This window comes from Lichenostomus cassidix, chromosome 2, assembly GCF_008360975.1.
Source record: "Lichenostomus cassidix isolate B80296 chromosome 2, HeHo_3.0, whole genome shotgun sequence".
NCBI lineage: Eukaryota > Metazoa > Chordata > Aves > Passeriformes > Meliphagidae > Lichenostomus > Lichenostomus cassidix.
In genome coordinates this window covers 28119110-28145707 of record NC_139482.1, presented here as the reverse complement: position 1 = coordinate 28145707, position 26598 = coordinate 28119110, and the positions used below count along the sequence as shown (strand labels likewise).

Genomic DNA, 26598 nt, shown 5'->3' with positions numbered 1-26598 from the left:
CCATGTCCATGCCCAGATCCTAGGGTCAGCTATGAGGCAACCAGTTTGCTCAGGTCTTTATGCAGCCTGGCCTTGAAAACCTGAGAGGATGGACACTGTACAGCCTTTGTAGACAAATTATTTTTGTGCCTTCAGCTCTCCACTGGAAAAAAAAGAAAATCAAATTTCCTATCAGATTTTTTTCAATTTATGCCCTTTTTCTTTCTGCCATACACCATTGTGAAGCACCTGGATTCCCCTGCCTCCTCTCCAGGCTGAACCAAGCCCAGCACCCTCTACCTCTCCTCACGCAGGACAAATGCACCAGCCCCAGCCACTTTGGTGGCCTCTGCTGGAATCCTGAACTTTTTCTCTTTGGACAGTGCTGTGTTCTGTTCTTCACTAATGAGGTTACTTAGATGCTCTCTCCTTGCTCCTTACCTGCTCTTCATGTTTACTTTGGTTAGCCTTCGCTCAGGTAACATAAAATAGAGCTCCTTGTGCCCGAAGCACATGGCCAATCAAACTTGACACATAGTGTCCCAGGGGGAGTATGAGGCCAGGACACTGTATTGCATTCAGCAGAGGCCTTAATGCCCAAGGAAAGTCATATGTCCAGCTACAAAAACTGCTCTAGTCACTTGAAAGCAAAAGCCTGCTCCACGACCTGCACAAGCACCTTATTCCCAAGGCCACGACATGTAACTGAGAAATTCTTTCAAAAGAGCAGTGCTGGCAAATTAGGAAGTCTCTCAAGTTCAACAGCATGCTTCCAAGTGCTGAGTGTCTCAAGAGAGTTGTAGTTTAGGTACTTTTGTCCTGTTTTCTCCAATGGTTAAAATCACCTCTCCTCATTGCCTGAAGGCTGTCAGGATGTGTTGTGCCAGTTGTCTTGCCAGCACCTAGGAGCACACTGCTGGTTTCATAGAATAAATGCCACTCTCTCAAATTCTCTATGTACAGCAAAGAAAAGCAGGTGCATCTTGAAGTTGGGCTACCTGTGAGGTCTTTTCACTTGGGAAAGTCTATTTATGCTCACTTTTGAACAATTTCCATCAGGATTATTTGTTGCCACTGCTTCTGATAACTTTTAGCTCTTGTCATGTTCCTGTTCTATTTATGCCATGGTGCTTTATGTACTTTGGTGAGAGTCCTGGTTTTATCTTTTGTCTGTAACGCAAAACTTCCACTCATATATTGATCCATGGTGATTCAATATATCGAAAATGGTGATCAGCTCTGAACATTCAATCTTTTACCTAAACATTTAGCTATGGGTATCTTTGGGTATCTTGTGACACCTCGTCAGCAAAGTTTTTAAAACATGTTGCATGCCTGAGTCCTAGAATTTGGGTAAAACATTCTGCTGTGGACCTGAAAGACAGCAGGAGCAGATGAGTGATGAAATAAGAGAAGGTTTATACAGAGCTCATTTTCTTAACATATAAAAAGAACCAAATTGATTTGTTTTTTTAATTTGCTCTCTGGCTAAAACCGAAGGGGAGAAAAAACTTTTACAAATGAGCATTATAAAGGAAAGAAGAGTGCTAAAATCAGACTCGAGTACATTATGCTAAAGCCTTGAAAGATCAAGACCGAAACCCTGACCTCATTGAAACTGGCATGAATCTGATTTTTGAATTGGCAGGGTCAGATTTCATTCTAGATACAAGATGTTAAGGTGTAAGTTTCCTTAGTAGCACTTAGGATATGAAAGTATTAAAAGTTCCTGAAATAATTATCAAATTATGCAGATTTTGTAGAGGATTTAGTTCTTGTACAAAACTAGCATTTAACAGGAGTGAGATAAGGATACAAAACTGAACACAGAAGATACTATATCAAAGAAATATCTTAAAGGTTTTAATTTCTTAAACAGGATTTAGGTTTCAGCACTTTTTAACATAACAGGAGATTAAAAATATATTGACTGGAAGGACTCTATAACATGCTACATGAAGGACAAAATTAATTTTAAGTATATTTTGTTTCTAGTAGTTTCCTAAAGGTGTGTAATTCAATACAAGTGTAGAGTCTACAGGCTAATTCATAGGAGTAATTGCTCTTCTATATTTTTATGCCAAATTTATACAGACTTTAGTTATTTCTTACAGTGGAACATGATGTCTCTATTAGAGAGCTTTAAGAAAGCATTGATAGCAAAGGTTTTGTCTTATAAAAATTGAAGAATGTCAAGTAATACTTGAGTAAAGTCAACAGTTGTCAGGGTGAATTGTTTTAAAAATAGCTAAATGGAAGGTCAGATATTTGGAAAACACAAAGGTAGATCATGTAGAGAACGATGAACTTTTATTTTAGAGAGCCCTGACTCAGGAAAGAACTGGATGGTCATGCCTATAATGAGCTGAACAGGAGCTTTTGAGAGTGATTCAGTGGCTAGAAGGCGAGATAAGGGCTTTGGCTTTATGAACAGGGAAGTGAGATGTATGAACGTGATCCTTTAAAATTCGTGTGGTGTTCATGAGAACACTGCTGTTTTATTCAATCCTGGTGTCCAGACTTTGAAAAAAAACCATTGAAAACTGCAAAGATTTCTGGAAAAACTGCAAAAATTGTTAAAGAAAGAAATTGTTAAAGAAAAAGACACGGAACAGTTAAATAGTAGTCATTCATCATAAATGTGAGATTACATTATGAGATAGTTGTAGCAAGAATCTGCATGAGATCTTACTCATTTGTAAAAATTGTAAAGGGTTGTTGTGTTTAGTAGATGAAGGTATTCAAAGGTGCAGAAGCTGCAAGTAGGTAGATTTAATCTAAGAATGAAGAATACAAATGCTCATCAATCAACAAAATGAGCTGTTGAAAGAATTGTTTCACAAGTCAATGCCATTACAGTTCCATGAGAACAAACATAACAAGGGGAACAGAATCCCACAATCCCAAATGCAAACAATTAAACCCTCCTAGAATATCAATGGCATTACTTGGGGGTAGTGTGAACCCCCAAGTCAAAGGGAAAAGCAGAGGAGATACTTGATTTACATGTTGCATGCTGAAAGAGTGAATACAAGAACAAACAGTTGTGAAGAATTTTGGAAAGACACCTTCTGGGATGCTTTTTCAGGGACTCCATTCTATGACTTTGATCTCTTTGACTTGTTTTTCCACCAGACCTTATTCTCTGCCAAAGATTAGTGACATTCAGAAGACCTTAGGGCTACATTTTTAGAGTGTGTAAGCATTATTTCACACAATATTAACAGATATTTTCAAATGGTCATGTACTTAGGAACTTAAGTTCTATTGATTTTCATTACACTGCTGTGTGGAGTGAGCTAAAAACTTCACCAAACCAAGTGAATTGCTTTAGAACAGAGCTGAGTTGTCAGAGAGAACATAGCTGGGGAACTCTGGGTGCTCTCCAGCTGTCACCTAGTGGTGATCCCAGTACCAACAGCAGCTCACCGAAGACTAAAGCTGCATCTTGGGAATTTCCAATGTCATAAAGTTCCATTTATCCTTCTGTATAACACTGCTGTTTGGACTTAACATCTGAGTTTAGAAGATCCATTTAAAGGATCAATTTCTTTATCTTTATTTAGGACTCTGTCAGCTCTCCTTTTGATTTGAAGACTGTCACTCACCTAAATGTGGTTGCAATTCAGATAGGCAATTCTGAAAGAAATCAAGCATAGTTACTAATTACAGAAGCTACTGCTCTTCTCCCCCTTTGCCTGAATAGAGCCATAGTCCCCATCCTTTTCCTGTTTCATTCTTCCTAATAATTCTTGAATTAGAGAAAAGAACTTTTGCCTGTTGGAGCTGTGATTTTTATGAATATTTCTGTAACCCCTGTGAGGGCTGAATATGAGGCTGTAGGTAAAATACAGCACATTCCCCAGCAGACAGCACTCTTCATGTGCACAATTTACAGTACTGAACTAGTCACAGCAACTAGCAAGTAGTAAGTGGTTTTTTTAGTACTCACATCATCTACAGAATAGTTGCTAGTTGGGTTTATTTTAATGTTCCATGTGAAAGCTGTAAAATTAATGTTTTACTGGTCATGCTGTGACTGAATGTATACGTTTATCAGAGAAAATGTGCACACACAGTAAAACAGAGGGCTCAGATCAGAGGCTGTAACTCTTTCTGGCTGAGAGCAGAGCACAGGTTCTGTGATCTGAGAGTGGAGCCTTTTAAAACTTCACTGTTTAAAAATGAGAGAGATTTCTTGTGTAGAGGGAGGGGAAATCCTTTTAGTCCAGAAAACATCTGGTAGCTCAAGAATGATAAAAAAGTACTGATTGGTTCTGACAGCTGCCTGCTTTGTAGTGGTATTTAACCAGAAATATTTGAAACAGATTGAAATGAATAATGAAAGATTGCATGATGTATGACACAAATAAACTTTACCACAATTTAACTCATTAACAAAGAAACAATGTTACATAAGGAAAAATCCTTATTTACTGTTTAACTCATTTGTGATATTTCATTTTTAATAACCTGACAACAAATAAGGTTTTTATAATAATTTTCTCTATCAGGTATTGCAAGTATTTCATTGTGAAATAGGTTGAATGGGATGTCATTGTCCTTTAACTTTAACAAGTGCTGCTGATGGATGTGGTCCATTTAAATGTACAACGGAGAGCTGAACTAGATAATGAACTTATTATTACTCTCTCAGGATTACAGGTTAGTCCCAAAGGAGTGCAGTAAGCTAGAGAAAATCCATATCTACTGGCTAAACAATAGCCAGAAGGCTGACTGGAGATATTGATTTACTTTCTAGGCCATTTAGACCTTAATGGTGGAGAAAAGCTGAAGTGCTGTTTACTTTTCTGCCAGAATCGACCAAACAACCAGTCCATTTTTTAAAGACTTTTGATTGATTTCGCTTAGAGGAATTAGAGGTGATTTATTTTTAAGCTGAAAGCAACTCGTAAATATCTCCCACTACACAGGTTCCATGAGAGTAAATGTTAAGTGGAAATGCTTACTGAGAAATACTTTGCTGCAAATCAATGTCAGCAGGTAACACTCCTTGATAGGAACAGTCAGGTGTTGCACACCTTTCTCAAGAGTGGTCAAGCCTCTGGTTGTACTATGTGAGACACAGCATTTTTAAAAGACTTAACTTTTGTGAAGGGGTATGAATCTTGATTGCTTGGCTGAATTTGTGCCAGCTGTACCCTGCTGACTTAGAAAAGGGCCGTGGCTCTGGCAGTATAAGTGGTGCTCAAGGTCAGTAGTGAGCAGCTTTAATATTTGATGGATGGAAACAGTAATTTATCATGTGACAATTGCCCATGATACTTCATACTCACAGCAAATACTTAGCTCAAAGAAACAACCCAGAGAAAAAGCAAGCTTGGGTGCAAAAATTAAGTATTATCAAAATTAGGCAAGCTTAAAGAAATCCTCTTGAGCATACTGCCACATAGAGAGACACAGCTAAAGAAAATAATAATATGATTGTTATTTCCTAGAGACAACCTCTCTGGAAAAAGTCATAGGTTTATACAAATGATTGTCAAGTGTTTTATGTCTGTAAATGTAAAAAATGTGTTGCTGAAATCATTCTTTAGCATGTTCTCATGAAGCTTACAAGAGTAGAGCTGGTATGTTGATAATATTCCCGTTTAGAGATGAAGCCACAATTTTATATTAATTCCCAACACATAGTCTATAGCCCCTAGTTAGGAAAATTGTGCAGGAACATTTTTTGAAGTCCATTGGAAAAGATAAGACCTTTCCTCAGAAAGCATTGCTCAGTTCTGCTTTAACATAATAGTCTCTTGTATATTGGAAACAGCACTGTTTTCACTAAACAGGCTTGGCTTTTTCCCTGCTTCCCATCCCCTTTTCTGAAGGGAGTTAGACTTGGTTAATATGCTGCTTATATCTTAACACAGAAACATGTACCTGTTACTTGAAAACTGGAATTACAGTCAGATCTAGGGATCTCACAAAAATATTGAAATATGCATATTTTAAATCTGAAAGTTACATTTTCAAATCCTACATGTGTCTTATGCCACCTCTCCTGATAGCTAAGTCATTAACTCTATGCTGGGACATTTGATTCAACCTATGTAGCACCATGCTACATAGGTGAAAACTGATGAGAAGAAAAAACTATTCAAGTATCTTCCCATTCTCTGGGAAAACCCCTGGACAACAAAAAAATCACAGTACTGTGAGGTAGAGGGTATTCCGACTTTGCGTAATGATAATAATTTTTACTGTACCTTTGTGCTTGTGAACTGATGCCCAGGAACTACAGAAAACCTAAGAATTTCAGTGTATACTTCATCATAGTTCTGCAATATACCTTAAAATGAAAAATGGTGGATTGTGTGTTCGCTGTTGAAAAATTTAAAAAGTTTGATAGACATTATTTTTTATTTTAAGTATGTCTTTTGTAGGCAGCACACTAAGCTTTAATATAAGAATTTAGTACATGCTTTTGTGAAGTCCCAAGCAGAAAATGTTAGAGAGTGTTTCATATATGGTTTCTTTAAGTTTTTTTTGTTTGCTATTATTTGAAAATTTCACTTGCCCTTCACTTTTCTTCAGGCTTAAAAAGTTTATGGCAGAATACGTTTTTCAGGCCTGTTTTAAATACTAGGCTTTTATGTTGTAATGAACTCTTTTTTTTTTTTTTTTTTTTTTTAACAAAGACAAGCCTGCAAGCTAACTTCTGTGAACTTTATACAACTGCAGCAGTGGAAGCATTACCTGCAGTTCTCCTGTAACTGCAGCAAACTCTGTGAGGCAGCCATTTATGTGCTGATAATTTGTAATTTCTGACTAAGTATTCACAGTTCAGAAAAAGCTGTGCATGTATATTAACAAAAGCTGTGCAGCTGATGTTTTGTCTATGTCAAATAACATGAACCGATTAAAAAAAAAGTGCCAGTTTAATATAAGCTTTTCTGTTTATTTTGTCATTTGGAGTTGGTTTTTTTGCTAGTTTTTAAATTCAATCTATAGAATGACTGAACTAGACGCATTGTAGATTATATGTATTTTAACTTTTAGAGTTGGTTTATCTGGCTTAGTTAGCTAGAAAAGTATTATCTCACTTAAGTTATGAAGTTTTATACTGAAACAGAGTCCAAGTTATGCAAATTTGAAATATTCAGACCACTGCCCCCAAATGACAGTATTATCATTCACCATGTTCAATTCCCTTATCAAGTTTGAGTCCTAAAGTATTACTGAATTTAAAGCACAAAATGATCACTTCCATTTATTTCAGGAGCTGAAAAGCAGTGAGTAAGGATGAGGTTCAAAGAAATCTAAATCTGGGAGGTTTTTGTTGGGTTTAGTTTTTTGGTTTTTTTCCCTTGCAAGTGAAGTGCATTAGGAAAGAAAACAACAGCTGGTAGCATGGAGCTGTGAGAGATTTTAAAAAGCTGTGGTGAAGTAATGATTAGAAATGCAATATGGAGCTGTAGTGTAAAAAGTAAAACCAAAGGCACTGAACTAGACAAATATAATTTAGGCAGAAGCACAGGTCTAATTACTAGGCTTGATAGCTTAGAGTTATCACCCATAAAGGTTGATTCCTCACCAACTCTGGCTGCAGAAACAAATCCTACTAGACATTGGTGCTAAATCTACAATTCCTGTTGCATATGATTACAAAAAAAAATCAAAAAGGCAGATTTCTTAATATGATCTTTGTGCATATTTCTGTCAAAAGAGTCTGCATAGATTTCTTCAAAGTGAAATGTATATAATCACAAAGACATTCCATGAAAGGCACATACGGAACCATTTTACAGATTTATTTTAAGGATACTATAGAAAATCTAATTGATTTCTTCATGTTTGCATGTATTTTGTATTATAATGGAGCACAGGGATTAAAGAATAAGTGCTCTCACTACAGCCATCTAATAAGTGAAACCATTACATGTTGGGTATATAAATGTTATTTGCTGATAATCCAACCCAGTTTTTGGAGGAACGATCCTTGGTCACATAGATTTGAACCGAGGACCAAAACCATTTATGCTCTTCCTTCTTCTTCACACTCTGCCTGGCAGCTTGCCTTGTCCTTGTCCTTTCAGGTGCTGTTCAATGTAGAAAGTTTTCTAAATTTTTATTGTGAAGGATAAGACAGTAAGTAATTATAGTAGTAGAATTTATTATTTATACAGCTACCATGTACATTTTCAATGCTAGGTCCTGATTTCTACTAAGTAAAGACCTTCTGTCACACTAAAAATGCATTCTGAAGTCTCTGCACATTTACAGAACAGCATTTTTAACCACAGCTGATGACTGCGTTCAATCTTCAGGGGAAAAAGTTGCCTAAAAATAAAGTCACAAATATAGCATTAATCGTAATATTTTCAGGTTTTTTAAAAAAATCAGTGGTCTTTTAAAAGCAAAACTCATGCCATCCTGCTCTAAAAATTAGAAAGTAATGTACTGTTATTTCATAACTACGAATTTTGTTTCACAAAGAGGATGAAGTTTGGCCCACATGTTTCACCTGCCTGTTCTCTCCTGAATCGTCTGCAGGTCTTGAATTCTTCTGTGGTAAATTAAGAAAATCCGTAGGTATAAGAGTGTGGCTAGCACAGACCTTTCCCATGAGAGTTCTTTTCTCTCTTCTTCCTGTGTTTTATAAACAAAGATAAAGTTTAGATGTTATTAAAAACAGTGTCTCGAGATTTGGACGGTTCAAGCCTGGCCAATCTGCCTAGGGGGAGGTTTTGAACTGACCAATCTGGGTGACCTTTGAAAAGTCTATATAAGTTGGAATTAAATAATAAAATGCTCTCTTTTATGCCACACAGAGAACCGGGTCTTCTCTCTCTGCTAGCGGCTCAACAGCGACATAAGAGTGCTTAGAAATCTTGTCCTACCTAAATACTTGCGAGGATATGTTCTGCAAATTTTATTTTAGCAAGAAAAGTGAGAAATAATGAGACTTCATTTATCTTGAAGGGCTTGGGAGAACAGTCTTCTATGTAGATGTTTTGAAACAAGATAGGTTTTTGGTTTTAGATTACAGGGCTTAATCTAAGACTCAAAATCTACATATGGACTAGATGTCAGTTCTCTCACTACAGTCAGTGGAAAACCAGTAATTTCTCTCAATGAAACCTGGAGAGCAATTCTGCTGACTCAGGCCTGATAAACCACACCTTCAGTTTCACTGAGTAGACGTCTTTTGTCTTGGATGGAAATACAGTGTCTACTTCACAGGCAGATAAATGCTTTGACATTCTGAAGTGTGGTGGTAAACTAAATCCCAGGCAAGCCATATCCTTCTTAGAAGTGGTGTTCTCTTAGAGGTGGAGTCAGGAGACACTGAAACTTGAAATGGGTGACACTTCCTAAACTCATAAACCATCTCTTTTAATAGAAAAATGAATTTTATACTCCTCTGAATCTCATTCAGACACAGTCTGTTCCCAGTCCTGTAAGGTTTAAATATTTGTGGAGGAATAGTAAGGGGAAAGATTTAGTCAAAGATGTTCTCCTACACAGTCTAATTTTCTCCTGTGTGTTCACAGAAGAGCTGCTCTTTGTTTGTCTTGCAGCATTTGATTGTTTACTCCTTCCCCTTCCCCTTCCCCTTCCCCTTCCCCTTTCTTTTTTCCTCCCCTCCCCTTTCTTCTTTTTTCTTTCTTTTCTTCTCATTGTGTTCTACTTGGAAATGCCGCAAAGCATGATGTTTAAAGTGCTTCATGGTAATAGAAAGATTTATTTGGCAAGAATTGAATAGAAATATTGAGATACTTCTGTTTTTCAGTCAGAGTTAAAATAAGGGCTAGAGAAAAAGATTATTTAATTACATATCATCACCTGCTTTACGGAGAAACAAAACTGGTTTATGAGATTGTTTGTTTTCTAAAATAAAGCTACAGTTTTGCATGAGGAGCAGCAAGTGAGGATTTCCTCCTTCAAACCTGTCCCTGAACCTCTGAACTATCTTATAAGTACTCCTTAGTGTAGTTAGTGTCATGTCTGTTTTTACGTAAACATATTAATGGGTAAGGGAAAGTAATATTGTTTTATTCATCTGACATAATATAAAAATGAAATGTGGAAGTCTGTGTCCTTGCTCTGAGATAGTAGATCTATTCTAATATATACAGAGAGGGCTTTTTTTGCCTTTTTTGTTTTTCTTTAAGAGCTTTGTTGGTTCTCTAGTACGACCAAGGCTGGTAAATGGGGAACTGTTTATAGACTTTATTTTTGTTCATGATAAAAAACCTCTTGAGATTAATGAGTCATTGGTGCCTCAGCATCTGCTCCCAAGACTGCGGAATTTGGGAAAGAAACTGAGGAGAAATATAAGGATAAAAATAAGAAAAATGGTAAGAGCAGAAATCTTCATGATGGTGAATGGACACAAAGGATTTAAGAAGAGTAACAGGAATGTTTATTTAATGGACCAAAGTGACAGATTAAATCATAGCTATAATGAAGACACTTTTAAAGTAAATATTTTGAGAAAATTATTTTTTTTGTCTCACTAATAAATTTGTTCAAACAATGTATTCAAAAGCAAGCAAAACTCCTTATTTAAAACAGGTATTACTATCACAGACTAGAAACAGTACCCTCTTTCATGGAGAAATATTTTGTAAACTATGTCATGTATCACGATATTTTATAATAGCGTGGTTTTGTATCGGTTGCTGTATGTTAACCTTCTGTAATTTGTCTCAGTTGAGTGAGCCGCTTTTCTGTAACTATGGAGAAAATACTTTTTTTTTTTTTTTTTTCTCGTGAACATCTTGCTACATATTGGCAAAAGCAGATACAACCTGAGGCACAGCTCAAAAGTTCCTTATGCATTTTAGCACCTAGCTCCTGCTCCAAAGATCTTAAAAATTTTAGGGTGTGTTGTTTATATTTCCATATGGTAAATTTTACTTTTATTTTAGGATAAGATTGTTCTCCTTATAGATGTTAGTAGTAGGTTCTGCTGGAGTCTGTAGTGTAAGGAGGGTATACAAGAAAGGTGTCATTATTTCTAGAACAAGAACAGGTTTCATACCAAAGAAGATCATGGTTTATGGATATGATTATCAAGCTTGTGTTGCTCTTGTTGGTTTTTTTTCCTGATAGCCCTAATGAAGGGAACACTTCCAGTCTGGCTACTATTTCTCTCAGAAACCTGGACAAATTACAACCTGATCTGTAGCTCAACAAAATCAGGAAACAGTGCACAGACCTCCAGTGAATTCCTTGCACCTTTTGTCTGCAAATATACAGACAACAGATAATGTTTGGGAACATCAGTACCTGTCTGGAGTGCATGAATTGACTGGTATTCATAGCTGAACTGTCTGTACAAATATTTCAATCCAAATGGATAGTTGGAGCCTGCAATAAGAAGTGGTTTCCTCTCTCCCCCTCCATTAATCCTCTTGGGGAGACAAAAGTTTAATTCAGCTGTTTGTAAACCCAAGACTTTGTCTCTGAGGACTAATCACTGTTTATTAGATTTAGAATTATTTAGAATTAATTTAGAATTAGAATTATTTTGTTATTTTTTGTTATGCATCACTTTAAATTTACCCACATTTAAATGTCATCTACATTTTTATCCCCCAATCACTAAGTACTGCAAGGCCCTTTTGCAACTCTTCCTGACTTGTGTTTATTACAGAAAATGGTCAGAGCAAGGTGTCCAGGAGTGTTTTCTTGGCCAGATGTGAGAGCACAGCTGAAGGCAGGACTAGAACTGAATGGATGAGGGGAAAGTTTGGGAATTAGAGCTGGAATGAACTGCAGAGAGTTTTGAGAAACTTGGGCAAAGAACTGAAAAAAGGGGGGCAGGCAGGTGGGCAGTGGAGATTTCATCTCAACTGCATGGGGAACTGTGAGCTACAGTGCAAAACTATTATAAAGCATGAGTTAAAATGGAGTCAAATGCAGCTTTTCAGCAGTAGAACTGATAAATGTCAGGGAAAACTATCTCAATGTTACTTAGTGGTATAAGTACTTATGGGGTAGCTTTTCAGCCAAGGATTGTATCATTTTATGGTATGTGAAAATGCTATTTATTGTTTAAAACTGGAACCTCTCTATGAGAATTTTAGTTTTTCTGCAGTTATCTGTATGGTCTCTGCTTATGCTCTGTGCCATAGGAGATTAACACTTAGATTTGCCAGAAGTACAGTTGGTAATGGAAAAAAGAAAAAATTGTCAAAGATGTCTCTATTAAAATCATGCCAGTCACACATAAATCTCTTATGGATGTGCATCTCCACTGGCTATTTCCTTACCTTTGCGTATGATTCATTATAAAGCAGAACAGGAATTATATGATTGTTAAGACAGAAGTAGAAAGAAAAGAACATTAGAAAAAGTCATACATTCTTATTAATATATATTATGTGCTGCAATGAAATCATTTTTACCTAAGTATAAAATTACCTAGATAATAGATTTATGAACTGTAAGAAAAGATGGAAAATATGTTGTCTGTTGAAAACTTCTGTGAGAGACCTGGTAAAAATATTCTTTATATTGAATTGTAGAAAACATTAAATTATTTTCAGCAACTGAATTTTTATTTATTTTATAAGGTATTGAGTATTTAATTAGATAAAATCCAATGTATACACATATTTTCATCACCAGAAATACAAAGTACAATCTCTATGACATATAATATGCTATGAATTTTTGCTTCACAGAATCATAGAAGGAATTAGTTTAAAAAATAACTCTTGAGATCATCAGATTATTGAGTCCAGCCTATGACCAAACACCACCATGTCGACTAGACCGTGGTACCATGTCCAGTCGTTCCTTGAACATCTCCAGGGACGGTGACTCCACCACCTCCCTGGGCAGCCCATTCCAATAGCTAATCACCCTTTCTGTGAACAAATTCTCCCTAATGTCCAACAGCTTTGCACTAGGTCCTCTTGTCCTGTCACTTGTTGCCTGGGAAAAGACACTGACCACCCTTGACTACAGCCTCCTTTCATGCAATTGTAGAGAGCGATAAGGTCACCCCTGAGCCTCCTTTTCTCCAGGTTAAACACCCCCAGCTCCCTCAGATGCTCCTCTCAGAACTTGTGCTCCAAACCCTTTTCCAGCTTCGTTGCCTTTCCCTGGACTTGCTCCAGCATGTCAATGTCCTTCCTGATTTGAAGGGCCCAGAGCTGGACACAGCACTCAGGGTGTGGCCTCACCAGTGCCCAGTACAGGGGAAGAATTGCTTCCCTGGTCCTGCTGGCCACATTATTCCTGATATAGGCCAGGATGCCATTGGCCTTCTTGGCCACTGCATTCAGCAGCTGTGTTCAACCACACTTGTTCAGTGGCTGTCAACCTGCACCACCAGGTCATTTTCTTGTGGGTCATTTTCTGGCCATTCTGCCCCTATCCTGTAGCACTCCATGGGTGGTTGTGGCCAAAGTGCAGGACATGGAACTTGGCTTTGGAACTCGGCTTTGGAACTCATGCCATTGGTCTTGGCGTATCATTCCAGCCTCTGCAGAGCCTTCCTACCCTCCAGCAGATAAGAATGCTGACCCAACTTGGTGTCGTCTGCAAATTTGCTAATGGTAGACTCAAGCCCCTCATCCAAATAAATCAAAATAGTAGATGGGACTGGGCCCAGCACTGATCCTTGGGGAACACCACTAATGATGGCACATTGACTGAATGTGGCGCCATTTGCCATCAGTCTCTGGACCCTGCCCTTCAGGCAGCCCAGTGAAGAGTGCATCTGTCACTTGCTCTTGAATGTCTATCTTACAGACTGGGACTCATTAAACCAAAAGCAGCATCTTCAGACACACCTCAGTAAGCTTATTTTTCCCAAAGAGACAGGTTTTTTTTCCCCCATAGATTGGGAATCATTTTCATATTGCTTTGTGATGGAAGTGTCCACATATTGAATTGAAATCATCAGATGGTTTGGGTTGGAAAAGACCTTTAAAGATCGTCCAGTTCCAACCTCCTGCTATGGGCAGGGACACCTTCCACTAGACCAGTTGCTTGAAGTCCCATCCAACCTGGCCTTAAACACTTCCAGGAATGGGACATCCACGGCTTCTCAGTTGAATCTCTTCTAGTGTCTCACCACCCTCATTGTAAAAGAATTCTTGTTTATGTCGAATCTGAATGTAGTGTTTTTCAATTTTATGGAATCATAAATAATAATAAACCTTCCATAGAATTAGATTATTCCCTACTGTATACTACATGGAGTTTTATACTATCCTCCATGGTCTCTGGTAATAACCACTGTCAGTGACAGAACATTGGAAGAGATGTTCAGCTTTTTTGCCTCATGATGTTTCCTGTACTCCTATTTTTAGACCTTATTATCTGTATTTTTAAATTTAAGAAATATGCATTTTTACTTAGGTCTCCTTTAGGATTATTTTATTTTTCTTCTCTTCTGTATTTTATCATCATATCTTTTTTCAGTGTTGCAGAAGTTAAATGCATTTTGAAATTAAATTCCGATTTTTTTCCTCATTCTTCTCTTTCATGATGCCTCTATTTTCTGATGCCTCTATTTTCTGACCTCCTCTTTTTTCACATATACTTGTCAACCCCTTTTACCCTTTGTACTGCTCACAGTTTCTCCTCTGTGGAAATATACCTCCATTTCAGCACACTTTTCTGGTATTTTTGGTTCCCTGCAGAGGTGGTTCTACACATTATTCCACATTTGCTTGGAACAAAAGAGTGAACAAGGGAGAAAAGGGAGGTAAAGAGACCTGTTCCTTTTAAATACATGGCATGAATCTGTGGCTCTCAGCACCTTCCAGACGTGTGGTGGATGAGATGATAAGCATCTACACTTTATGGCTTTTTCACTACTGGGTTTTCTTTCCTGCCATAGAATTTTTCTTTTTAAATTCATTACATTGTGTACATTGTTGTTCATGAATGCTGCTCTTAGAATGGGAGCTTTATGCTGAAAACTCTATGAGTTTATGATATAGATTGAGATCAGCTCTTGACACTCACTGACAAAGAAACAGTCCTTTTGCAACAAAATTGAAATAGTCTTTAAAAAAGTTTTTTCAGAAAGCAGTGCCAAGAGATTATATTTTGGGGAACAATATACTTTCTGGACAGAATTCAAGTTCTGCTTGTCCATGAACAGACATTCTTGCACAGAATTGTATGAGAGGTCCACTGCATCCTGGCAGTGGACTTTTCAAGGAATTTATCTTGGAAGAATGAAGAATTCCAGTACTTTCCAGAGTAAAAAATCTCTGTGTTTAGTATAGATTAAAGGATAAAAGTTGACATAACTGGAGACAAAAATCTGTTGTTTCTCTGCCATATAATATGGAAAATAAAGTCTTCCCAGAGTCTGTTTACAAGTGGTCATAATATGGTTAAATTCTGTATGTATTTTCATGCAGATGGCTAGAGGCATATGCTTGATGCAAGGCCATTCTCATGCTAAATTTAAAATCTCTGCTCAGAAAGTGTAGCTGTATTAAAACAGTTCAAAGTGTATATTATCAAACACTCTTAATATAAGCAAGTATACATGTTTTTAATCCAGTCATTTTCAAAAATGGTCAAAGTATTTCAGCTGACATTTTACAAAAATACCAGTCAGAAATTTTCTGATGTAGGAATTTTAGCTGAAGTCATTGAAGCTTGACACAACATAATTAAAGTGGAAATAAATATAATAAATATAAATAGTAAGTATAAGAAGTGTAAATAGAATGTGGTAGAAAGTGTGACAAACTTGGAAATGTAGCAGTTAGCTCTTGCCCCAAATGTAGACCCTAAATGCCAGAATAAGAGTTTGTTACTTAAGTTAAAGGTACTCCTCTTTCAGTGTGACCTTTTGTTAGCAGCCCAGAACTGGTGTATTGTTATGCATGTTCTGACAGAGTGTTCATACTGCAATGAAGTATAGATGCTCTTCAGGTGTTGAATAAAGTATTTACTATTTCCATATTTAGATACAGGACAATTTTTCAGTGACATGCCTTGTAATTGCTTAATCAGAAAGGTTATATAAAATAGTTTTAGCAGTAGGGGGGTTTCTGATTAACTGATAATGGAGCAAAACCATATCACAGACTATTTTGATTATTTTGCCTTGATTACCAAATATTAGTCTGAACTTTTCCAAGAAAAAAATCCAAGTTTCTAAGTCTGATATCTATCCACAGTATAGAAATGATGTAAGAAATGGCAGTATTAGCCTTTTTATACTGCAGGTGAGAGTAACTGAGGTTCTTGTTAACAGATCCCTTGGGGCAGATTAGAGAGAAATGACACTGAATGACCAGTGTTTATATATACATAGATATCACCACTCGTGGATCTGCTGATGAGATTGGATTGTTGCTTGGTTGAAGTGATGGTCATGGTTTTGATCTGTCAGGGGTGGGGGAAGCCCCTGAAACTTATAATTCAGTGGGTTGATACATGTTCAGGGTCAGATAGGAATACCAAGGTTCCTCCCCTGGGGTGGGAGTTTAATACTGTTTGCCGCAATACTGTGGGTCATGCTCAGTCATCTGGTGGAAGGCCTCAGAAATGAGTCTGAGGGCACTTTGGGAATCTTTGATGGTTTATGACATCTTCTAAGACATTACAACTGCTTCTCGTATCAGCTTGGTTTAGCCAGTTACGCCCCATCAGAAGGAATGAGCACCTTCAGGCCTGTGTCTGCATGTCCTGGTACTTGCCCAGGACCGGAGTTTTATGCCTGAGCAAACTGAGTAAGTGAGGACATTGGCATGATAAAAAGCATTATCCCACCTCTCAAGATTTGCTCCTTACCAGCCTCTTCCCTTATTTGGCTCAAAATCCAGCTTGTTGCTAAACAGGGTGGTTTGTTGTGGTCATCCTCTAGTGCTCACCTCCTCTGCACCTTTGGCTGTTCTTAGGTTTTGCCACCACACATCCAGAAATGCTCCTCCTCCCCTTTAGCTGGGGGGTGCCAACCTGGCCTCAGCAAAGCACGAGCTGCTTTTGCAAATGGCCAATTGTTAGAGTCATTAACCATTAACATTTCAGTCTCTCCCAACTGTCTTGAGAATTTATTTCATCCCAGTTAAAGAAGATCATTCCACTTGTCAGAAAATTTACGAATACTTGAAACTGTGGAACACTGCCAGAATAAAAGGTATATGGGTACTTGAAGCACAGTTTTGTTTTGTCATTCCTACACCCATAGGCTGTATATTTTGCCATACTGTAATACAGTAGCAAGATAGGTCAGCCTTTAATAATGATTGATGTTTTATTTATATTGTAAAGTTGTTTAAGAGTTTAATTATGCATTTCAAAGCACATGGAAAAACAAAAAAGACAACCCCTTTCCTGTAGAGTAATACATCCCTTTTTCTATTCCAACAAAACCGGGGTTGTAAAGAAGAAGCAGACTTCAAACTTATTTTTGGTCATCTTGTATTAAAAGCTGGGAAAGGTCCAGATCATTTGCTCTGGAAGAGAAAAAATGTACATGACAGCAGCCTCTGGTTCAGTTTCTTACAGTTTTAATGTGGCAAAATTGTCATTAAATATGTATCTGTTTAGCAATCTAAAATTTACTTACATTTTGGAAGAAATTAGAATGGCCATAAGAGTAGTTCAACCATCTGAATGGATTCTTCTACTGTTTGTTGCTGTATTGATAAGCAGATGAACTTTACCTCTTTCAACCAGGAATACAAGTGAAAGGTATGAACGTAGAGGTTGGGTTTTTTTATTATTATTATTAGAAAAATTGTAATGTTTGCTAGAATAATAAGACTTGTCTTGCTTATGGAAATTTCAGTATAATTTATCTGAAGTTCTTTATTTAACTCCCTTTTGTATCTCTAAGAAAAGTTCTAATACAGTTCGCTGTTCAATAAAAGATACAGTGCATTTGAATAAAACCATGGAATTTAATCTGTTTCATGGCTTCTAAAGGAAATTGGTAAATCGTTTGAAAATGAAGTGTAAAAGTATGAGTATCTACATCTATCTTTGTGTTTGAGAAGCGGTCAAATAAGTTGTCTTTCTGTGCTTAAAAACAGAGACTTAGTCGACTCGAGAATGGAGGACAGGCTCCCAATACATTTTTTGGCCTGATATAATCTTAGAGGTTATATTGCAATTACAAGAAATCAAAACTTTGCCTGATATATTTACTTAATCTTCTGTCATATGATTCGACAAGATTTAGATTTATAGATCTAAATTTTCTAGTAATCCTTGAGTGCATTGACAATGCTGGTTTTTATTGTGGCTGAACTCAAAATACCTGAATTTGAAACAATACATTCTGAGTTACTTAAAAATGTGTGTCTATTTTAACTTTCTGTAAGTCAAAGAATTTATTGTATAGAGCGCTAATAAGTGAATCAATTTAAAGCAGTCTTTTAAATAAAAAAAAAAGATTCTTCATTTGGGGTAAAAGTAACTGAATAGCAAAAGAAAAGGCTATCAAAAGAAAGAGAGGACACAGGCTTTTTATCTTACTAATAGGATCAAAAGAAATTACAAAGTATTTTCATGAATAATTCCATCAAGGTTTTGTTAGTTTTCTGTTTGGTTGATGTTTTTTGTTTGGTTGGGGTTTTGTTGGGGGTTTTTTGTGGTTTTTTGGGGTGGTTGGTGGGTTGGTTGTTTTAGGGGTTTTGATCAGTGTGCGGTTGTTTTGGTTTCGTATTTTGGGTTTTGTGTTTTGTTGTTTGGTGTTTTTTTTGCTTTTTGTTTTGCTTTGGGTTGGTTTTTTTTGGGTGGGGGATGTTGGGATTTTGTTGTTGTTGTTGTTTCATTATTCATCAGCCCTTTAAAAAGTAGTGGGAAAATAGCTGCATCCAAATTTTCCGAAGGCACCCAATGGAAATTCAGGACTTAGTTCACATTTCCTTGGAAATGAAAGGTTTCTAAATTTCTTCATATATGTTGCATAAATAGAGCACTTGATCCCTGGTCAATATGGCAGTGTGCTAACTAAACTGCAGGTATAGATGGAAAATATGTCCATCACTTCTGTTCATAGACTTGAGGAATCTGGACCTGACTCTGGCCTGAACTCTTCTGGTTGTTGCAGCTCCTTTAAGAATACGCCATTTATCTGAGAGCAGACTCTCAAAAATATTTTCCAAACATTTTCAGATTTTCTGTGTAAAAGCATTTCAAAATTCCTGTAAATTTTTCCATCTGAAGTGTGTCATTTCCTTATTACTCTTCTCATCTCTTCTCAAGTCTGTGTGGGCTTCTAGGTTGGACATCAGTATCCTCTGATACTTCACCAGGAATTGCTGGCTCTTGTATGAACAGGTTTCTGGAATTGGCTAGTACTGCAATACCTGTCCTCACTTTGTGGTTTTAGGAGTTATTAAGTAGACTTTAACAACAACTAAGAAGTCTTTTATATGTAATTTGAAATAATTACAGGTAGGATTTGTAGTTCTGCCATGTTTTACAGTCATCTACATTTATGTTTTCATTACTTTCCACTTCTAGTTCATGCAAACTCAGTCATTTTCAAGTTAGAAGCACAATGTGCTGTGCCAGTGTGAGAGAACAGTTTATACAAGTGGAGAAACTGTGTTCATATCTGATTCCTAAGTGTGAATAATGAATTCTAATTCAGTGTCTTTTATTGTGGTTGTTTAGCTTCTTTTTTTTTTGTTACAGAATAATAATTACTCATGAGAGTTCAAAAAAAGTGCACATACTTATTTGAAATGGTGCTGTTGGCGTCCTATTGTATTTAACAGTATGCAATAAATCTGGTAAAACAGAAGAGCAGTCTTTATGTATTTAAGAAGAAAAAAGTGTAAATTCTGCCTGCTGTCATTATAAACTAAGCAATTTACTAGCATTAAATCCAGTTTTATTTTCCTTTAGAACCTGTTAATGAACTTCAAGATGCAGGTCTCATTGCCCATTTAAAATGTGTCTATGAGCAAATTACCTGGTAATGCAGCTCTCCTACTGCAAAATATCTAAAGATTGTTAGATCTGGAATTTTTATTTTCTTCTAGAATCTTATCTGTCATCATGCACAATAGGCATTTGCCTTTACTTTTAACTAGCTTAAGGCAAGCTGCATTTTTTTCTCGGCTCTTCTTCATGATGGGATTGCCCTGCTTGCACATTCTGTAACTCTGCAGGATAAAGATGTTAACTGTAAATCAGAAATCATATAGTAGGTGCAAGACATGAAACAAAATGGATACATTTTTCTGAGGCACGTCACTGGTTAAGTGACAAAAAATATTCTGATAGTCACTGAAAAAGAACAGTCAAAGGTACATTTGAACCTGTCAGTTCAACACATTCCTGTTATCCCTTTAGGGGATATCATACAACTTGACACCAACATTTAAGCTTTGAAAATTATGAGCTCATCTATTTCAAATGGGATGTCACATGTTCCCAAGCCTTTGCCATTACTTATAGTGGAAGACAGGATGATCACTTTTGTCACATATTGATAGTGAATAAGATCTTTCTTTTTTTCTTTTTTTTTTTTTTCTTGTTTCAGAATGAAGAACAAATTTTGGTATTTTGAATTTGGCACTTCGGAAACTTTCTCAGCCACCTGTAAGAAGCTGCATGAATCTGTAGAAATAGAAGTAAGAAACTAATTGTTGCCTTTATCCTTGAAATGTCACTAGTTTGGCTGAAATGCAGGGAGCAAGGGTGCAGAGTGCCTGAATCCAACAAGGCAGAGCAGTGCACATCCTTTCGACCTTATATTCCAAAATATTATTTTTATCATGTCTATTTGTAGTGTAGCCCTGCACACTGGAACAAAGTTCAGTTTGATGATTAGTGAAGTCTTAATACAGTAGACAAGGTCAAGAGGTGAAGTATAACATTAGAAATCAATAGGAAGTGTGGCTAGGTCAGATGGAAAAATGAAAGACTGTTGGAGGGAGTGAGAGCTGCTGCAGGATTAAAATAAAAAAAATATAATCTTATTATTTCTAGGTCCCAAGGTTTTATAACCTTTAAAACTCAATTCCCTGAAATTGTACTTACTTTCCTGAATAAAGGTTAAAGAATATATATATATATATATTTTGAATTATTCCCCTTCATTAAATAGCTTTTCTCTCTGCACAAGGGGTCATCTTTCCATTATACATTGAACATTAACTGAAAAGATACAGGATACTTACAGACAAAATAGGAATTTAAAATAATGTGCCACTGCCTCTTTGATGGCTGGTAGGATAAGTGGCTATATTCCATAAACTGTTTGGGGGGTTTGATGTTTATAAATAAGTACATGAAAAATGAGAAGTGAGTGAAGATACAAATGTGAGAATTTAGGTTAAATAATGAAATCATTTCTCAAGAGTGGTGCTTTTCCTTTGCAGTAGTAATGAGGAACTGCATGTGTCAATGAAGTATTTCTATAGTAGCATTTGGCACTCAGAGAGGTATGGTGGGAGCTGTGAGAGTCCAGTCAAAGCCTCCTGAAAAGTGAAGTCTGAAATGATCTGAAGGGTCCATGTACCTGGTAGCAGAACAGTAGCAAAGAATACTGAGACTGAAACTCTAAGACCATCAGTTCCACACTTGTCCGTTATGCTGTTATGTTTCTCTTTGAAGTGCAAACATGCTTAGATTAAAATATAATAAAAAGAAAACAAAACACTAGAAAAACCTTAGGGGGAAAAAAAACCTACTTAACAAAAAAATCCCCTTTGCTTCCCAAGAGAGTGCTTCATGTGCATGAGTTTAAGGCAATGTAGCATGAAAAAATATTTTATTAGTTATTGGAAGAAATTCTTACCTGGTTTGATTAGATTTCAATATACTGCAAGTTAAATGTACCTTTTGATTAAATACAAATTGAAGAGCAGGCTTTCCCAATAAAATATGAATATCTAGGGAAAATCATACATATCCTGATACATACTAAGATGTGAACTTTAACTGTATAATTGTAATCATTGAAAGGGTCATTAAATGTTAACATCAAAAAGCAAACAAGTAGCTATACAAGTTTGTGGTGCCGCTGCTATCAGTTGTATAATTATTACCAATTCCTGTCAATAAGTATTATTACCAATAAATTGTTACATTGACAGTATACGAGACACATTTGTTACTATTCACTTCATATATCCTGATCATTAGCATTAGTCCTACAATTAGGAACAAAAACATAGTTTCCAAAAGTTTACAAGTGTTACGAGGTAGTTATTTGCATATTTATTTGCAATGAGTAAATGACAATGCTTGCCAATATACTTGTATCTAATGTTTCTTGTTTGAACATTATCAGCATTTTGGAGTAGCACTGTTTTAATCTGATTTTTGACCTGATGCCACTTGGGGATGTCACTGTAAAGGGGGGGGTTGGTGTATGAGACCACATTTCACTCCAAATAAAATGCACAAAAAATGTGTTTGCTCTGCAGCCAAATTTTGAATGAACAAAGCCTGTGAAGATTAAGAATCTGTATCTCTGAGCTGTGAGACAGTGATCAAATGTTCTCTGGGCAAATATTTGTTCAACCTTGTATTTGATTTCTAACCTAATTAAGCTTTGTTTTCCTGACATATGTTCTTTATTTATGTTCTGTATGTTTCCTTCTGTGTGAGTGTGAGATGCAGAACAAAGTTAGACACAATTCTTATGTTATCCAGAATAAGATGTATTTTTGTTTTCAAAATGGGATGCAGGAAGTTGAGGAGAAAAACACAGCTTCTAAAGGAGAAGAAACCAAAATGAAACAGACAAACAAAAACTAGGACTAAATTATTTCTTTTCAATAATAATGTGTCAGTAAACAAGGCTGAAGATTTTGCAATTTAGAGAACTTGTGCTTTATTTCCACTTCAGAAAAAAAAAGGTGTGTGAAAGGTGAGAAATTTAATGAGAGTAGGTATAGATTTGGTGTGAGTAGGGATGGCATAGACCATACCTGCAATGCTGTGAAAGCCTAGTGGGAGCTGTGTAAGCCTTCTATTGGCCTTGTATTAATGGGTAAGGGAAAAGAGTTTAAAACATTCCCATACACTTGCTTGATATTGCCCTTGGTTACACAGCAAAGCCTTAATCTCAGGTCTTTTCAGGCATAGATACATATGTTCTCAATGGAGGTATTATATGAAAATATTTCATATGATAAATAAATTTTAAGCAATAATACCCAAGAAGTGACTGAGGTCAGAAAAGAAGGCAAAAAAGAGTTAGAAGAGATAGTGGGTTTTTTTAACCTAGGTAGGCATACTTCACATTTTAAAAGCATGCTTTTGTTTTTAACAGCATCATTACATTATTTGAAATAAAAAGAAAAAGAGCAGAGCACATATGTATTTTGTTTTTGCAGTGTATGAATGTGTTAGGACTACGCAGAGCTACCTGTAGGGCTAACTTCTTGTCTGTGTATGAACAAAAGAAATGCTCCTTTTCTAATTCAGAAAGTTGCTCATCACTGTGGGACTCTGAGGCCTCGTCACATAATTGTCTTAGTGTACTACCTGCTGTGCTCAATATTGAGTGAAAATGGAAGCTAGACCCCGCGCCATCCTATTTCACAATTCTTCTTTTATTTAAATAATTCCAGTCAGTTTGGGGGACGCCAGACCTTTATAAATTAACAGCAGGGAAATACCAAAGGTGTCAGATTGCATATTTATCATCTTTCTCGTGTAATACTTAAATATGTATTAAGAAGTGACTGACATAAATTAGGCAGATTTCAGAAGCCACAGGCCGTGGCTTGTAGAGGACCCCCTTCTGCTTGACATTTCATCCTTGTCAAAGATCAAATTATTTTAATTTAGGCTGCAAATTATAAGAAATGAAGACTTCTTTGTGGGAATTCCCTGTGGTAATCTGACTTTTGTTGTTACTGCTGCTTGTCAGTGTGCAAAAGATATAATATGCATGCAAATAAGGTTAAAAAATATGTACTATCTAATTATCCAGCCAGTACATTCCACTTGAAGACAGTGGGAGGCCTGACACACAGTATGTGTTTGATTCATTGAGGCCTGCAGGGTATTTACACAAGATTACTTTTAATTATGAAATTAATATCTGTTTATCTAGAATGTATAGCAGTAAGTGAGCATACACATGAGCAGAATTTTTAGCAAAATAAATCATCTTAGTATTTAATACATATAAAATACAGGGGAAAACCACAAATTTGCTTCCAAAAATTAGCGAAGGCCTGTGCCTTTATTCTTGTAAGAAAAGTGTTACTAAAAAGTTACACTTTCAATTACAGTAGTTGCCACAACTGCCAACTCACTTTCAGTTATGCCTTTTGACTTTAAAGGTTCCCTGTATGAATGTAATCCACAGGTTTAAAATTTAATTCTTGAAGAGAAAATATGAAATGGAAATCTTAGTGTTGAAATTGTTCTCTCTCCAGATTTATGCTCTTCTTAGAGGAATTAAGGAGATGTGTGTTTATTATAATACAGTTCTGTTTTGTGATCTCAGAAAGTTTCAGAATAAACAATTATTCACAGTTACTCTTGAGTTGTATGTGGCTTTTCTTCTTCAAAGCTGTGATAGAGGTTTAGGTAGAGAGGAAGAAGTGCCAGTGACCCACAGAGCAGCAAGCTGCAAGATGTCAGTGGACTATTACTGAAGCATGCTTAATTATTTTTCCAGTTATCTTCCTGATTATTGTATATTGGAATTAGAAAATAATATCCTTGATCATTTTGAAATGGGTGACTGGATCCTCTACTAGTTTGCAGAACATGGCAGGAGTAGGATCTAATGTTTTAAAAATTTGCTGCTATACACTGTGTTGCATGTGACTTGCCAGGATGCCAATATACTCTATGTATGTTGTGAGGAATGAAGCTAATCTATCTCTAGCCAAGGTACAAGTACATGAATCCTGGCGAACATTGGCTGGTTCAGTGAATTAATGAGTAGAACTAGATGCTTTGTTTTCCACTGCCAGGTTCGTTCCATTGTAGTAATATGAAGTTGGGGTTTTATTTTATTCAAGGTAAGAACTTCCTAATGTTGGCAGAGAGGGTGATTTAGCTTGAGTAAATCACAGCCAGTTAAGGCTAAGTGTGTCCTATCAAACTAGGTTCATCTCATCCAATGTGTCTCAGATGAACTGTATTTGCAAATGTTTTCAACTTCAACCACATGAGAAAATGCTGCTGTTTGTTGCTGAGCAGGCTGATCTGTTAAGATTGGAGCCATTCTCCAGAAGTGAAAAATACCGTCTCTTTATGAGATATAATTGGAAGCCAGATTTAGCAAAGAAATATATTTGTATTAAATAGTGTCCAGGTTTGCTATCGGAAGCATGAGAAATACACACTAGAGACACAAGATGCATTATATATGCATCTATATAGCATATAGATCTATGCATAGATCTATATGCTATATAGATGCATATATAATGGTTATGATTCTATTACTGAAGGGACTGTCCCACAGATGAAGTTTGCTTTTGTGTGTCCAGTAAGTCTTGAAAAGGTCTTAGATCCCTGGTACCTGTTCTTTAGCTCCATATCCTATGTTTTCCCTTAGCAGTGATGGATATTTCAGAGAACTGGTTGGTGAAAGCTCTGGGGTAAGAAATGCTGTAGCTGCATCAGCAATTGCTGTACCCACTTGTAGTAATTTTACCTCTTGCTAGGAGTTACCAGTCAGGCATAGCCCTGTGCTGATATGCTTGTTGTGCTTGGATTGAAACTACTACCTGTGTGATATTCTGTGCTCTTGGGGCTTGCTTAGACCCTTTTCCATAAATCTGTGTATTCTGTGCATGCAGGGACTTTTGTATTCAGTTTGTTGTGTAGGGGCCTCAGTTTTTAGACTGAAAAGTATCATAGCAAAATTGTAAGACAGACAATTTAGGAAAAGACAACAAATTTTGGAAAAGACAACAAAAACCCTCCAGTTCTAGATACAGAAATTTTGGTAGTATAAAAGGTTTTCTGCTAATAGCTGTAGTGAAGCTAGAAGTATATTTCAGTTGGTTCAGTGAACAGGTATCAGATAACAAGACACTACCAAATGGTCCCACACTTAGGCAATCAAAAGCAGAATAGCAATCATATTTTACCTTCTGAAGGAGAATCCATTCTTATCTCATACCTCCTTTTCAGATACAAGTATATATCTTAGGAATAAACATTGAATAAACTATTAGCCATGTTAAGAATGATAAATTGCTGAACAAAAATATCTGAGAAGTAGAACATTCAGAAATTTCTGTCTCTTACTGCTTTCTCTCTCTTTTTCTTTTTTTTTGTCTTCCTTTCTAATTAGTGTGATGGAATTCAGCTGGACTTAATCAATATCTCTCTGGAAGGAATTGCCATTCTAAACATCCCAAGCATGCATGGTGGATCGAATCTTTGGGGAGAGACAAAGAAAAGACGTAGCCACCGTCGGACAGAAAAGAAGAGGTCAGATAAAAGAACCACCGTTACAGATGCCAAGGAATTGAAGTTTGTATGCCAAGGTAAGCTTACAGAATGATACAGGCTATCTGGTTCCATAATGTCTACTCGGTTGTGTCATTGACCTTGCGAAGAAAAAGGATTGGCAGTTCTTGGATATTTACTTTCTTGTGCTTTTCTGATGGGGAGCTTTGGCACAAGGGCATAAACAAAGAGGCACTGCCAATTGCAGTCTCTATACTTGCAAACCTGCCTCAGATATTACCTTTTAAGGAGACTAATCACACCATGTGGCAC

General features: G+C 36.5%; 1 protein-coding gene across 8 annotated transcripts in view; it reads left to right on the top strand.

Moving 5' to 3' along the window:
- The window catches only part of DGKB (diacylglycerol kinase beta), a 455069-nt gene that overhangs the window by 355078 nt on the left and 73393 nt on the right, over nt 1-26598 (top strand). For all 8 annotated transcript variants that reach the window (XM_085050831.1, XM_085050830.1, XM_085050829.1 and 5 more), the window contains 2 exons: nt 20429-20519; nt 26168-26363. In XM_085050831.1, the coding sequence (XP_084906957.1) occupies nt 20429-20519; nt 26168-26363 (287 nt within the window). The remainder of the gene's footprint in view (nt 1-20428; nt 20520-26167; nt 26364-26598) is intronic.